This window comes from Umbelopsis ramanniana (genome assembly GCF_025399195.1).
Source record: "Umbelopsis ramanniana AG unplaced genomic scaffold K450scaffold_8, whole genome shotgun sequence".
Classification (NCBI taxonomy): domain Eukaryota; kingdom Fungi; phylum Mucoromycota; class Umbelopsidomycetes; order Umbelopsidales; family Umbelopsidaceae; genus Umbelopsis; species Umbelopsis ramanniana.
Window position 1 is genome coordinate 377,067 of NW_026252094.1, and position 13,349 is coordinate 390,415.

The 13,349-nt window shown below is 44.3% G+C and overlaps 5 protein-coding genes across 5 annotated transcripts; all 5 read left to right on the forward strand.

The window, feature by feature from the left end:
* Window positions 1–2,569: 2,569 nt before the first annotated feature.
* K450DRAFT_226702 (uncharacterized protein) lies at window positions 2,570–4,207 on the forward strand. Its single transcript, XM_051586606.1, has 3 exons — window positions 2,570–2,803; window positions 2,890–2,946; window positions 3,032–4,207. The coding sequence occupies exons 1-3, from the start codon at window positions 2,597–2,599 to the stop codon at window positions 4,145–4,147; spliced, it is 1,380 nt and encodes a 459-aa protein (XP_051447748.1). The 5' UTR covers window positions 2,570–2,596; the 3' UTR covers window positions 4,148–4,207.
* A 458-nt stretch (window positions 4,208–4,665) lies between these two features.
* Window positions 4,666–5,982, forward strand: K450DRAFT_226705 (uncharacterized protein). Its single transcript, XM_051586607.1, has 6 exons — window positions 4,666–4,973; window positions 5,051–5,207; window positions 5,284–5,337; window positions 5,503–5,568; window positions 5,637–5,723; window positions 5,817–5,982. Exons 1-4 carry the CDS (start codon window positions 4,751–4,753, stop codon window positions 5,513–5,515), a joined length of 447 nt encoding a protein of 148 aa, XP_051447749.1. The 5' UTR covers window positions 4,666–4,750; the 3' UTR covers window positions 5,516–5,568; window positions 5,637–5,723; window positions 5,817–5,982.
* On the forward strand, window positions 5,170–6,454 carry K450DRAFT_226712 (uncharacterized protein). Its single transcript, XM_051586608.1, has 7 exons — window positions 5,170–5,207; window positions 5,284–5,337; window positions 5,503–5,568; window positions 5,637–5,723; window positions 5,817–5,955; window positions 6,029–6,299; window positions 6,383–6,454. Exons 3-7 carry the CDS (start codon window positions 5,512–5,514, stop codon window positions 6,399–6,401), a joined length of 573 nt encoding a protein of 190 aa, XP_051447750.1. The 5' UTR covers window positions 5,170–5,207; window positions 5,284–5,337; window positions 5,503–5,511; the 3' UTR covers window positions 6,402–6,454.
* A 1,179-nt stretch (window positions 6,455–7,633) lies between these two features.
* Window positions 7,634–9,502, forward strand: K450DRAFT_170619 (uncharacterized protein; the record flags this gene model as incomplete). Its single annotated transcript, XM_051584120.1, has 6 exons — window positions 7,634–7,711; window positions 7,801–7,831; window positions 7,916–8,040; window positions 8,121–8,280; window positions 8,356–8,706; window positions 8,778–9,502. 6 exons carry the CDS (start codon window positions 7,634–7,636, stop codon window positions 9,500–9,502), a joined length of 1,470 nt encoding a protein of 489 aa, XP_051447751.1.
* A 328-nt stretch (window positions 9,503–9,830) lies between these two features.
* On the forward strand, window positions 9,831–11,977 carry K450DRAFT_226725 (uncharacterized protein). Its single transcript, XM_051586609.1, has 6 exons — window positions 9,831–10,147; window positions 10,220–10,308; window positions 10,417–10,468; window positions 10,578–10,751; window positions 10,822–10,865; window positions 10,941–11,977. The coding sequence occupies exons 1-6, from the start codon at window positions 9,876–9,878 to the stop codon at window positions 11,774–11,776; spliced, it is 1,467 nt and encodes a 488-aa protein (XP_051447752.1). The 5' UTR covers window positions 9,831–9,875; the 3' UTR covers window positions 11,777–11,977.
* The last annotated feature ends 1,372 nt before the right edge of the window (window positions 11,978–13,349 follow it).

Sequence of the window (13,349 nt, forward strand, 5' to 3'; positions counted from 1 at the left end):
AGCATTGTGGAAACAATTCACTTATCATACACGCCATCGACTGAGAGCATACGTAATTTCCCGTATTTTCAAAGCTCGTTTCATGACCTTGCTCATGAAGTGCTACGCTGCCAACGTTCCAGTTAACCATAACCAAGATACAGGTAACACGTCGTTCTGCGTTGCAGACCGCAGGTACGAATCAAAGAGTGTGGTTGAATAGTATGGGTACTGAGAAACTGTACGTAAGGGGCTGGAACTGTCCTCGTGATCAGCCAGCCGAGGAAGGAAAGCATGGCGTTACTCTCAAGCCTTTTTGGAGATCCAAGTTTTTTACTGATATTTAAAACGTGTTAACCCTGAGCTGCGACTTGAGGCTGAGATATTGGACTTTCTCACAATGTTCATACTGAATACAGCCTTCGCCAAAGTCTACCGATGCTGGATGTGCGAATGGGGTTAACGTATATAAAATTAGAACTATATTGACCAAACCATAAATGGGCTTTAGGGATTTTCGTATGACTTTACAGCCGGGGAAACATCATATCGTCTTCCAGCTTGTATTTATTTGTGACATTCACAAAGTTTGCAAATCGAGATCCCTAATTGCTAGCAAGTTTCTTGCCTGAAGATGCAAAGACATTACGATGATCATGACAGCTCTTCGGCGTTGCGGCTGTCTATCATGACTGGCACTTCCGATGGCAACGCCGGGGATCAAAACGACGAAGAAGTCGTAGAAAAAATTACTAAGGCTAGGAATATAGGAGACCTATTACCTATGATTGCCATCCTTCTGGTGCTGGTTCTTGCCACTGGCATTGTGATTGCCTTGCACTTTGCATCGACAATGATTGGAAAAATACTTGAAGAAGCTGAGGGTCCTATAAAGCTACCATGGTGGAACACCCACCTAGCTATGGTGGTCTCCATTTGCATAAGTAGCTTACTGGGAGGGCTGGGACTGTATCTACGAATGAAGAAAACCGATGTGATCCTTTCCACCTTACTCAGGAAAGATGGCACACGTGGAGATGTGTTCCTGGATTTGATGGATGGATGGTTCACGAGCGTTCGGGCGCTGCTCACCTTTGACAGCCCATTTGGTGCCAGTCTGTTTATCTTTGCTGTCATTTTACTCCAATTCACTCCTGCCTTTTCTGGGTTATGCGTCTCCACCACCGAAGCCATGTGGCAAAGAGCCGCCAACTTGGTCGTCACAGACCTCACACCCATCACTATGGGGGCCATTGGACAGTTACAGTTCTCTACAGCTGTAAGCAACCTAGAACGAGTGTTCTTCAGGAGACAAATCTTTCCAACCAATTTTATTAGCCCTGCTAATGATATCGCATCTGCCAATAACTTCGATAATGCCTCTCTTACCGCTTTTAAAGTGACCCCTATCTGCCAATTGGTACAAACCAATTTTGTCACGAATGTTTACTATGTCAATCTCAACTACGTAGATTTGAATGTTCTTTCTCTGAAAGGAAACATGGTGACAGCTGGCATGCAGGCAGGGCAAATTAATAATGGGGTTATCACCGGAGCCAATCTTTATTGGCGGCAGTATTTTCTCAAGAAGGCATACAACTATGGAACGTACCCGAATGGAAGTATGGATTTTGTGGACCAAGTGGTAGTGCTTGTAAATAATACCATTCCAGAAAATTCGCAATCTAATTTTACTCAAATACGAGCATGGACTTGCCGTGTCAATATCGAAAGTTTTGTGGTGGCCATCGACAATACGACTAGGCAAAGCGGAGGAGTGTATATAACCGAACCAAGCATTATACAACGGGGCCCAAATCCGTCCAGAGCAATATACCCTGTTAATGGTCAAGGCTTGATAAATGGAAATGTAACTGCCGGGCAATTTTTGGGATTAGCTCCCTTTTTGAGCGGCGGTATAGCCATCACCAGGGCCTTAGGGTATCAAGGCTACCTTAGACACTTTGATACCAATGGAGTCGGAACCAATCTTACGGCCCACGATTTATCTTTGCATCTAGGTGATATCGCTTTGACGTTACAATTACTGTCTATCACTGGTGAAAGAGCCAATACGACTGCCTTCAGAAATGGAACCACCGCCTATACCACCATCAACATCGAAGGAGCGGCAAGTTTGCTATCTGTTGCCTGGGGGTTGTGTCTTCTTCTGTTAGCTGGTATGTGGTCATCACAAAGACTCCGGTGGTCAGCCTCGGGATCATCGGTTGCTGTACTCTCCATGGCAGCTACAAAATCCTTTTCCGAAGCGGTACAACCGTATAGTTTCGGAGACTGGTCAGGCATGAGACAAAATATAGGCCATTCCAGATGGCGGCTGGGGAAAATATACTCTTCAGATGGCAAAGGGCAGCAATATGGATTCACCAATTCACCTTTCTCAGATTGAAACATACGGGCATTTGCGGGCTTGTGGCGTTGTGCAAGGTGCCTTTATTCATGGTTTATACCCTTATCGTAATTATTTTATACCTATCCGCTTTTTTTATAGATAAAGAATATTTCGTCTTCCGACACATTTTATCAGCTGTATAAAGGCAGCCGCCGCTAAACCTGTCAATGCTTTTTTGAATTGTCTGCACTTTCTTACTTCATCATGCCTAGCCCATCTTCAACACAAGAGTTCATGGTCTTCCATGGTACTGTTATACACTCATTATCTCCAAGCGACCTCGAAATCAATGAAAATGCTGTGGTAGTAGTCAATGTCGCCACCGGCAAGATTGTGCTTATGGAGCGCAAGGTCGACAAGCTGAATGAATTTTTGTCTGGACTCAGTCTGCTGGAGAACAAGCAATATAATGTAAGTAAACCCAAATTGTAAATCAATGAATGGTATGTCGGTCGGATCGGTCACTCATGAAACATGCTTGCATTTGAAACCCACAGGTCAACGTTTTGAAAAAAGATCAATTCATTCTTCCTGGCTTTATTGATACTCATGCGGTAAGTTGATGGTTTGTGGATCTGCCGCCACCACCCACCTGTAAGCTTTTTTGACTGACTTCCTGGCTTATCTATCCTACCTCAGCATGCTCCGCAATTTTCATATGCAGCTACCGGAATGGACCTACCTCTGCTCGACTGGCTCGACACGTACACATTCCCTAAAGAGGCTGAGTATGCAGAATCCGAACATGCTCAAAACGTATATAGCAAGGTTGTGGATAGGTTTTTGAGCTGTGGTACTACGACCTGCAGCTGGTTTGCCACCATTCACTTGGAAGCTAGCAAGATCTTGACGGATGTCATTGAAGAAAAGGGTCAGCGTGCTTACATCGGAAAGGTGAACATGGACCAAAACTCGCCAGACTACTACATCGAAAAGACAGAATCAAGTGTCAGCGACACAAGAACCTTCATTGAATATGTTCAGGCCAAAAACAACGAGCTTTTGACTCCCATTATCACACCTCGCTTTGCAATCTCTTGCACGTCCCCCCTCCTCAAAGCCTTAGGAGACCTGGCCAAGGAGTATCAAGTTCCGATTCAATCTCATTTGTGTGAAAATGTAGCTGAGATCGAATTTACTCAATCATTATTCCCCAACTCTGTTAATTATACGGCGGTTTACGACGACCATGGTCTTCTCAACGATAAGACGATCATGGCTCATTGCGTTCATATGACAGAGGATGAACTCAAGCTTATCAAGGAGCGCGAGGCCGGCGTATCACATTGTCCAAACTCTAACTTCAATCTGCAAAGTGGCGTTGCTGATATCCGACACTATTTGGACCTGGATATCAAGTGCAGTCTTGGAACCGATGTTGCAGGTGGATTTGCAACCTCCATTTTGGACGCTATGCGGTCCGCTTTTACTGCCTCCAACACCATTGGTATCTTGAAATCTCAATACGGAAATCGTTCTCCCAAGCCATACAAAGCACTGGATGCTAAAGAATTGATCTATCTTGCAACACTGGGTGGTGCAAAGGTCGTTGGTATGGAGGACAAGATTGGTAACTTCAAGGTTGGAAAGGATTTCGATGCTCTTGTTGTTGATGCTTCTGATAATGGTCCTGTCCGCCTGTTCCGACACGATGGTGCCTGGGAAACTCTTCAGAAGTTCTTGTTTACTGGCGATGAAAGATGTCTCAGTCACGTGTATGTCAGGGGCAGACGAGTAGCTGGTTGGAAGCAGTAATATTATCTATTGATTATTTGGGAAGAAAATAAACATTAATTTTTATAACCCATTTGTAAGAAATAATGCAGGATAGGATATACATTTTATAGATTCTGCAGCATTAGCTTTGATAGAGCAATTAGAGTTTAGAGCCTCGTTATACGAGAGCCATTTTACTGAACATGCCAATATTGAACGCCTCAACAGATGCAAATAGCTTGTTGATGTGTTACTCCAGATCGAAGGAACCATGGATAGTAGATGATACTCGCTTTCCTATCAACTTTATATAGTTGCCGTGGTTCGGGACCCTGCCACTTTTAGCCCAATTATCTTGACTTTACAACAACAGCACCAGCCACACGGACCTGATGTGCATCCAAGACACATTTCGCTATCATTAAAATACCTATTTCACACGAGTACGGTCCAAAAAGACGCTTCCAGTAAATAATAGACGATTGTGAGATTTTTGCGGACTTCACGCATCACTCGAATCATAGTGGGCAGTAAAAGGAGACTGTTTGATCGTCATGCTCTCGAGTCATTCAAACTGCGCATGTTTGGTCAACTCGGTAAAAAATTCGAATCCTCACCTATCCATATTTCTGTGATTGCTACATGGTTGCCATCATTGCTGCTCTGGCAGCCACTCTGTACATCACTGGGACAATCGTCTGGTCTCTAGCATTCTTTTCGACATTTGATGACCGGTTCATACAATCTGTACCACGATACAAACTGGTGACCGAACCAGTTACGTCTGCGTTTGCAGAGAATCCACTTCATGTCATGGCTATTAAGTTCGTATTCATGGTCATGACCAAAGCCTTTGGTGGATTTCGTAAGTAAACTCGGACTAGGAACTGCAATCTTGGGATCCCACCGTGAGCGCTTGAATTAACGCTGTTGGTTGGTTAGGTTACAGCTTGGCACATTTAGCATATTACATCGATATCTTAAACACTATTGCAGCATTTGCTGTCTTATGGGAGCAGATTCAATCCAAACCCTATTACGAGAAAGAACTCGCTACTAGGTTTGCCAATGATAATACTGGCATTCCTGACATCACGAGGTAAATATACGTCTTTTCAGCTGCACGCATGGACCTCGCTAAATGTTCCATCTAACGTATTGTGAACCTACATCAGTTTGCGCCAGATTAAAAGACTCATTCACCCTGTGCTGAAAAACGACGGTATCATCATTCACCCCCACAGTATGTGTTTTTTTCTTGGGCCTTCCTCAACAAATGTCTCTCACTTGTCAACGGAATAGATGTTAAACAAAATTTTGTCTCCATTGTAGTAACCTACGCTACGCGAGAGGAAGCGTTGGATGCCATCAAGCAAACAAATGATTATAATCAACCTCGAAAGATGATGCTCGATGTTTATACTGCTGTTGAGAAACCTCCTGGTCTTCGTCCTGTCTTGGTAAGGGCCCCTTTTACATTGTGTTCTTCTTGTCCCACGTTTAACATTATCTTTCCCGATACCGTTAGATCCACATTCATGGCGGCGCATGGAGAATGGGGTCCAAAAACCATCTATACCCGTACGAAAACGATCTTATTACCGAAGAAAAATGGGTAAGTCTGATAGCTAGTTACCACGTTGCAACGGATAGGAAATTACGCGGTTGACCGATTATTTTTTGACTATCTTGCGTTTGTTTGCCGTAGATTGTTGTCAACATTGCGTATCGTTTGGCACCCATTAATGCATACCCCACACACCTCAAAGACGTTAAGCGCGCCATACGCTGGGTCAAACAGTGCATCAATAACTTTGGCGGAGACCCGAATTTCATCGTTCTTGCTGGTAAATTTGGCTAAAGCCGTAAGGAAATACGATTTTGTAGAACAGTGAGACTCATTCAGAAGTTTTTGAACAGGCGATTCGGCTGGCGGACATTTGGCCATGATGGCAGCGATGACTGCTAATCAAAGTCAATACCAAGAGGGCTTTGAGGATGTTGATACTTCGGTTCGAGGCGTGGTATCGTTCAATGGAGCCTTGCGTATTCACCATGACATGTTCTTTGCTAAAAAAGTGGCCATGATGAAGGAGCCGATAAACCGGGCATTCTTGCTGGACCACTCGCCTGTGACCTATTGTGAAAAGGCGTATCAGCAAGGGAACCTAGTCCCAAGCCTCATTATGATGTACGTATGCAGTATAGTGCGCTACTATTCAAATTCAGGTTGTGTAGCATGCATGTACTAAATCAAAATTATTTATCTCCATGTGGCCAGAGGACAACGTGATGCCCTTGTCAACCCAGACGGCGGTAGAGAATTTGCCCAGCAGTATCGACGAGGTAAGAGGATGCAAAGGGAAATGTGGTTTCCACCTTTTTCAGAACGGGAGAATGTACACCTTTTAGTCAAAGAGACACTGATTTCTCCATTCTATTTTCCAATTTCTCCTTTAAGCGAGTGGAAAGGAAAATGAACCCACGGCTGCGTGCTCTCTAGTTGAGATTCCGGTAAGACAGCGCCACTGTTTACACAAAAGACGGTTGCAAAAAAAATGACTGACTTGAATTCTTCAGGGTGGTCATCATGTATTCTACGCAGGGTGGAGTCCTCGTACACTTTTTGCCAACAGCATCGTTCTATCGTGGTGTCGGGACCTCCATAACAAGAATAAGTAAAGTGACTCCGGAGTCAGCTGCTGCTCCACTTTTCTACCAGAATGTCTCTGACGGAGTAATAATAAACCGTAACCACTCAGAAGGTTCATTATCAGCAGCGATTCTTGAAAAAGCATCACTTTTGCAACTCGTGTCGTGTTATAGTTTTGGTTTGTGTATTGGGATGTTTCGCTTTCAGATGCAAAAGGGGAAAAGTACTGGAGGTCTTGTAGCAATTTGTTACCGCCACATGTAGTGCGTTATATTTTGTTGTTCCAAGGATGGCAGGAGAACTCGGAAGTTTTCTCCTCAAAAGAACGCAACATGTTCAAATGGAGAAAAGGAAATCATTTTAATTCCACGATTGAAAGGCCCTCAATCTCTCGACTCATGTGACACCAAGGCACACCATACTCAAAGTCATTCAGTGCTTTCTATATTGTTTCCTACATTGACTCTTGCTTTCCATACTTCTTTGTCGTCAGTCTCATGCTGAGAGATATGGAAGTACCAAACTGTAGGATATTTATGAGGAAAACCAAAACCCGCCCTCTTGGATGTGAGAACTCAGGCACTTTCAACAATCTCCGCCTTGGGGAATAGAGCTCCCGGACTGGTTCAACCTAATGGAGATAGAAGCTCAGATTTTCCCCACACGTACCGCTTTCCTTTCTAGATCCTGGAGAGAACTCTAATCCTGACTAAATCCTCACCAGACACGTGGGGACTCAGCGACTATATATTGAAGTACAAAATCAGCCTACCCCAGACTTGATTATCCAGCTATCTATTATCATGTTCCAGAAGAAGCAGCTTGACAATTCAGCCTTGCAGCAGGAAAAGGGATGGGCCACCCAGGGTGGTATGTTGAAGTTGTACTGGTATTCAGCTGTTCTCGTCGTCAACTCTGCCATTAACGGTTACGATGGTAGTATGATGAACGTAAGATCACTCTCTATGATTTTCTTTCATTTGTCATGTTCGGGAATGCTGATCCCTTCCACTTTTCTTTTTGTAAATTTCATCAACAGGGTCTTCAAGTCTTGGATACTTGGACTTCCTGTAAGTAATCAAGACGCTGAATTAATGTGTAAATCGATTCAACAAAAAAAAAACTCATTCATTTTTCTTTGACCATTTCTTTAGATTTCCAAAACCCCAGCTCCTCTTCACTCGGTCTATTGAATGCCATTCAACAAGTTGGTGGTATTTGTGCTCTTTTCTTCGCTTACCAGCTTACCGATCGTCTTGGTCGTAGAATGGCTATTATGGTAAGCGATTTAATTCAAAGAACATCAAAAAACGCCATGTATTACTCTCCATACTAAACAACCCCTTTGACAATTTGTAGATCGGTTCCCTTATTGTCTTGTTGGGTGTTGGTCTTCAGGGTGGCTCTACTAATGTCGGCATGTTCATTGGTGCTCGTTTCCTCATTGGTTTCGGTACTGCTATCTCCGGTAATGCTGCTCCTACTCTCATTGTCGAAATTTCTCATCCCAAGCAACGTGGTACTGTGACCGGTGTAAGTGATTTTTTATTGTTTTACCGGCAACATATTATTTGGACCCCCGACTGATTCTCAGGTTTCGACACCCAGATTTACAACTCCTCATGGTACCTGGGATCTATCATTGCCGCCTGGACTACCTTTGGTACTTTCTATATCCCCAACGAATGGAGTTGGAGAATCCCTTCCATTCTTCAGGGTCTCTTCTCTCTTATCCAGGTTATCTTCATCTTCACTCTTCCCGAATCTCCTAGATGGTTGATTTCCAGAAAGAGAGAGGACGAAGCCCTTCAGATTTTGGCCAATCTCCACGGTAACGGCGATCCCAACAATGAACTCGTCCAGTTTGAATACCGCGAAATCGTCGAAACCATCCGTCTCGAACAAGCTGCTGCTAACCGTTCATGGTTTGATCTTGTCAATACTCGTGAGTTGTTTTGTCTCAGTATTTTGTTTATTTGATGTCGCAGGTGATTAATTCAATGGGATACATTTTAGCCGGAAACCGAAAGAGATCTTTCCTCGTTGTTGCTGTTGGTTTCTTCTCACAATGGTCCGGTAACGGTCTTGTTTCCTACTATATCAACAAGGTTTTGAACGGTATTGGTATTACCAACACTGTCACCAAATTCGTTATCAATGGTGTTTTGCAAATCTTCAACTTGTTCGCCGCCTACTTCGGTTCATGGCTCATTGAACGTGTGGGTCGTCGCCCATTGTTCTTGATTGCTACCACTGGTATGTTGATCACTTTCGCCATCTGGACCGGTTTGGCCGCCCATGCTACCTCCGATGGAAACTCCAACTCCGGCATCGGAGCTGCTTTCGTCACCTTCATTTTCATCTACTACTTCTTCTACGATATCGCATGGAGTCCTCTCACTATCGCCTATCCCGTCGAAATTCTTCCTTTCAGCATCCGTGCCAAGGGTATGGCTCTCTCCTCCCTTGCTGTCAATGCCGCTCTTTTCTTCAACTCCTATGTCAATCCCATTGCTCTTGAGGCCATTGACTGGAAGTACTACCTCGTCTATGTCATTTGGATTGCCGTCGAACTTGTTGTCGTCTACTTCTTCTTTGTCGAAACATCTGGTTACACTCTTGAAGAGTTGGTCGTTGTGTTCGATGGCGAGAATGCTGAGCTTTCCGACTTGGACAGAGCCGCCATCGCTTTGGAGAACGAGAAGACCAATGCTCCTGTCTCCGAGAAGACCGAAGCCTAATGGCCTTGCCTACGTTCAAAATATCTGTAATACCTATTAATTTTGTATAACAATAAAACCCATTTCTTTATATTGTTACAGTAAACTATGTCGAAGCGACTTTTACTTCATGAATCAGACCCACTTGCATGGCCTGACCTTTATTTTATTTTTCCAATTTACACAGTTTAACCAATCATAGCGCGTCAAAAGGTATTCCTGGAAACACCCGCCCAAAAATAGCCCACAGGCCAGAAAATAAGGTGTTACACACTGCGAGGCTGTTTGAAATCCAGGAGAAGGAAAAAAAAATAATAAAAGCTGCAGGAAGACAGTTTCTCTCTCGCTTCATCCTACTTTTTTTGTCCTTCAACTTTCACTTGATTCGACGAACATGAAGTCTCTTGCAACCTCCCTCGCAGTGGCTGCTGCATTCTTATCATCTTTTGTCTTGGCCCAAGACGGTACACCCACTATCGTTCAGGGCGGCACTAACCCTTATACTTGCGACCCAACAAAGTGTATTGCTCCCAAATGCATGTGTGCTTCCCAAACACCCCCTGGAGGCATTAAGCCCGCCGATGCCCCGCAATTTGTTACCATCACTTTTGACGATTCCGTTCAACCTGAGCTACTCCAAACTGCTTACGATCTCCTCAATGTCCAGTAAGTGTTGATATCCGGGCACAGTCGAAGGCGTCTGAATAAGAATGTATAGCTCACTGTCTGCTTTCCCAGAAATCCCAATGGTTGCAAAGCCAAGGGCTCATGGTATGTCTCTATGATGTACACTGACTTTTCTTTGGTCCAAAGCTGGTTTGCTCAAGGTAAGAAACGTTGTTTGACGTTTGGACTGAGGTGTTACAAAGCCAAATCTCCTCTCCTCCCATGTCAACATGATGACTGACCTTGGTTCATTTCCCCTCTGCAATTAGGCAATGAAGTGGCCGACCACACTTTCACTCATGTTGGAACTCCTTCTGCACAGTAAGCAAATTTTCTTTCTCTGTTTAGATTGATTCCTGCCCGCCCACCCACGCGTGGTTGTACGAAAATATATTAACGGTGCATGGCCTTCTTCTCGTTTGACTAATAGGGAAATTCAAGCTGCTGCTGATATGTTGAAGGCTTATGCTGGTGTTCCACATGGCATGCTGAAAGGTTTCCGCGCTCCTTTCTTGAACTACACCGCTGATACTCTCAAGGAAATCGCTGCTCAAGGCTTCTTGTATGACACTTCTGCTACCGCTGTCGTTGATGATTGCTACTGGTAATGTCATGTTTGCTTCTAAAAACATCATAGTTTGAGACCCCCGTTTGACCTTTTGTTATGAAACTAGGCCGTATACTTTGGACAATGGTCTAGCTAATGATTGTTGGACAGGTGAGTTTTGCGTGGTAGGAATGATGATCTATTTGTTATTTCATGCACTGACTTTTTTGGGCTTCCTCACCTCAGGTATCTGTAACCCTGGCACCGTCAATCTCCCTGGCGTTTGGGAAGTGCCCATGTACGCTGTCTTAGACAATGCCAGTATCCCTCAACTTATGGATGTGTACCTCGCCGGTACCCCTGCTGATGTTACTACCTGGTCTCAGACTAACTTTGATCGCCATTACAACGGCAACCGTCAGCCTTTCGGTATCTATGTTCACCCTACCCATTTGACTAACTATGCTGGTTTGCCTGATGCCACTGCACTTAAGAGTGGTGTTGTCAGCTTCATTCAAAGCTTGGCTTCCAAGCCCGATGTCTGGTTTGTCACCAACGATCAACTTCTTCAATGGATGCAAAACCCTGTTCCTGCTTCTCAACTTGCAAGCCAATCCTACATGCAATGCTCAAAGCCTGTTACTCCCAAGGAAATTTGCAACGGTCTTGAAAACCTCAACTACAATTCCACTGTGGTCACTGGCGATCTCATCAATGCTTGTAACTTCAACACTTCCAATTTCGCTACCTGCTTCAATTGCCCCGGCTCAGCTCCCTCTTTGCAAACCCCAGTTCCTGCCTCTGGTGTTGCAAATGGCACCGCTGGTTATCGCACTCCTTTGCCTGATAACTGCAATCCACTCTGGTGGGATCCTGTTGCTGGACAGTGTTTGTGTACTACCTCATCCTGCGCTTACCAAGATACTTCCGTGCCTAAGCAACAGAACAGCACCAACGGTACTACCAGCGGATCAGCATCTCCTTCTACCTCAGGAACGGCCGCCAGCAGCGCCGCCCCTGGTCCTGTTGCTGCTACCGCTTTGACCATGGCAGCTGCACTTTTGACCGCCTTCATTTTGTAAAAAGATAAACCCATCTTTTCTTTTCGTTTTCTAGAATAGAAGCACACCACACTAGCATATTTGTTTTGCGTTATCACCACCCATAGTACAAAGATCTTTGCCCCAACCTGCTATAGTATAATAAAATGTATGCAAGTTTACTAAATTATTAAACGGAGAAGCATATCCACAATAAACGGAATGTAAATGATGTATTGCATGAAGTATCCGATGTAGAAACGACCCTAGTATATATGCTGTGCGCCGTCTGATTGCGCCGTCTGGTCATTCTTGCTAAACATGAACTACTGACGAAATGGACAAGCAGCCATGGTCAGCAAAGCATAACAGGGTCTTTTCATCCGCAAGCAAATGAGCTGTTGGTCACAAAAGGGCATCGTATATCCTGAGGACAGCGAACATGCTTTGTCACTGTTGGGTATAACCTTTACCCATTTCTGTGTATCGGTGGTTTTGTTTCTATATCATCGCCTGAGCTGTTGAATATGCCAGCTTTCGGAGCCACTATAAACATACCGTCTTGCATAGACTATTTGTCGGCAATAATGCCCACGCCTGCCTGATGAGATGCATTGTAATCATTACCCAGCCATATTGTACAATGTGACCTTCTTAGAGCGAAACATCAACTAACACCTAGATACATCATGCCTTTCAGCCCAAGAACGGGTGCGAGATTTTTTTCCAAATTTGATCTATTTATTAGACTGCATGATTGAAACATCGAGATAATGGCGAAAATATACATAATGAGTTGAAATAATATAACGACTGCTTGGAGTGAAGTATCAATATGTTTGCAAGGTCCTGATAGACATGTCTTACGCGTCACCATGATGCAAACTAAGGTTCAAAAGGTTTATAATCTTCAAAATCACAGTTACCGATGGGCAAGTTCGTAGCAGGCGCCCATATTTCGGAAGCGAGCAATCGCCCTGATTTCAGTACGGTGCCAGTACACTTGAGGTCGTCGGTTTCTTCGTCGTCCTCGAATTCATAACCTGTGTGGACAAGCAGAAATGTGTCATCCTTCATGGACTGTTGGTCTGCTATAAAGAACGTTTCAGTTGCCCTTGGTACCAGGTCTTGAACCGTCAAATTCTCAAATTGAGGTCCTTCCAACACGCACATGAAGGCCATGCCGCCCCCTTCATCGCCACATTGATACGAGCCGCCACCGGCATACTTGCGGCATACTTTTAAAAATGGTCCAGGTTTGGCTGCCAGCTCCAATAATCGCTCCCATTTTGCGTCGTCTGAATAATCCGTTCGAAAACATGCAACTTCGACTTTATGAATATCTTGCTCTGTGTGGAGATCTGCGGTGATAGTCATTGTATGATAGAGGGAATGAAGAGGTGTGGATGGATATCTACGAGATTTGGGACGAGTTTTTATATTGTGTTATGTTACCCTTCAGCCACTCTGCTTATTTAAGAAGAGGAGGTAACCCATAGCAACCGTTGCCTGGCGTCGTCGTGCAAGCGCCACTGTTCAACCATGCTAACTCAGCATACCGCATCAACGTTTTACCTGACCAAGAAATGTTATTGGCGTGCTTATCATATCATTT

What these genes read in the sequence shown, in the direction of transcription:
- K450DRAFT_226712 (XM_051586608.1), top strand. Translation starts at nt 5,512, where the DNA reads ATGATGCTCGATGTTTATACTGCTGTTGAGAAACCTCCTGGTCTTCGT. An exon ending in CTGGTCTTCGTCCTGTCTTG is followed by an intron (nt 5,569 to 5,636) that starts GTAAGGGCCCCT and finishes CGATACCGTTAG; the next exon opens with ATCCACATTCATGGCGGCGC. An exon ending in TTATTACCGAAGAAAAATGG is followed by an intron (nt 5,724 to 5,816) that starts GTAAGTCTGATA and finishes TGTTTGCCGTAG; the next exon opens with ATTGTTGTCAACATTGCGTA.
- K450DRAFT_226705 (XM_051586607.1), top strand. Translation starts at nt 4,751, where the DNA reads ATGGTTGCCATCATTGCTGCTCTGGCAGCCACTCTGTACATCACTGGG. An exon ending in CAAAGCCTTTGGTGGATTTC is followed by an intron (nt 4,974 to 5,050) that starts GTAAGTAAACTC and finishes TTGGTTGGTTAG; the next exon opens with GTTACAGCTTGGCACATTTA. An exon ending in GGCATTCCTGACATCACGAG is followed by an intron (nt 5,208 to 5,283) that starts GTAAATATACGT and finishes AACCTACATCAG; the next exon opens with TTTGCGCCAGATTAAAAGAC.
- K450DRAFT_226725 (XM_051586609.1), top strand. Translation starts at nt 9,876, where the DNA reads ATGAAGTCTCTTGCAACCTCCCTCGCAGTGGCTGCTGCATTCTTATCA. An exon ending in CCAAAGCTGGTTTGCTCAAG is followed by an intron (nt 10,309 to 10,416) that starts GTAAGAAACGTT and finishes CTCTGCAATTAG; the next exon opens with GCAATGAAGTGGCCGACCAC. An exon ending in GTTGGAACTCCTTCTGCACA is followed by an intron (nt 10,469 to 10,577) that starts GTAAGCAAATTT and finishes TTTGACTAATAG; the next exon opens with GGAAATTCAAGCTGCTGCTG.
- K450DRAFT_226702 (XM_051586606.1), top strand. Translation starts at nt 2,597, where the DNA reads ATGCCTAGCCCATCTTCAACACAAGAGTTCATGGTCTTCCATGGTACT. An exon ending in TGGAGAACAAGCAATATAAT is followed by an intron (nt 2,804 to 2,889) that starts GTAAGTAAACCC and finishes TGAAACCCACAG; the next exon opens with GTCAACGTTTTGAAAAAAGA. An exon ending in GCTTTATTGATACTCATGCG is followed by an intron (nt 2,947 to 3,031) that starts GTAAGTTGATGG and finishes ATCCTACCTCAG; the next exon opens with CATGCTCCGCAATTTTCATA.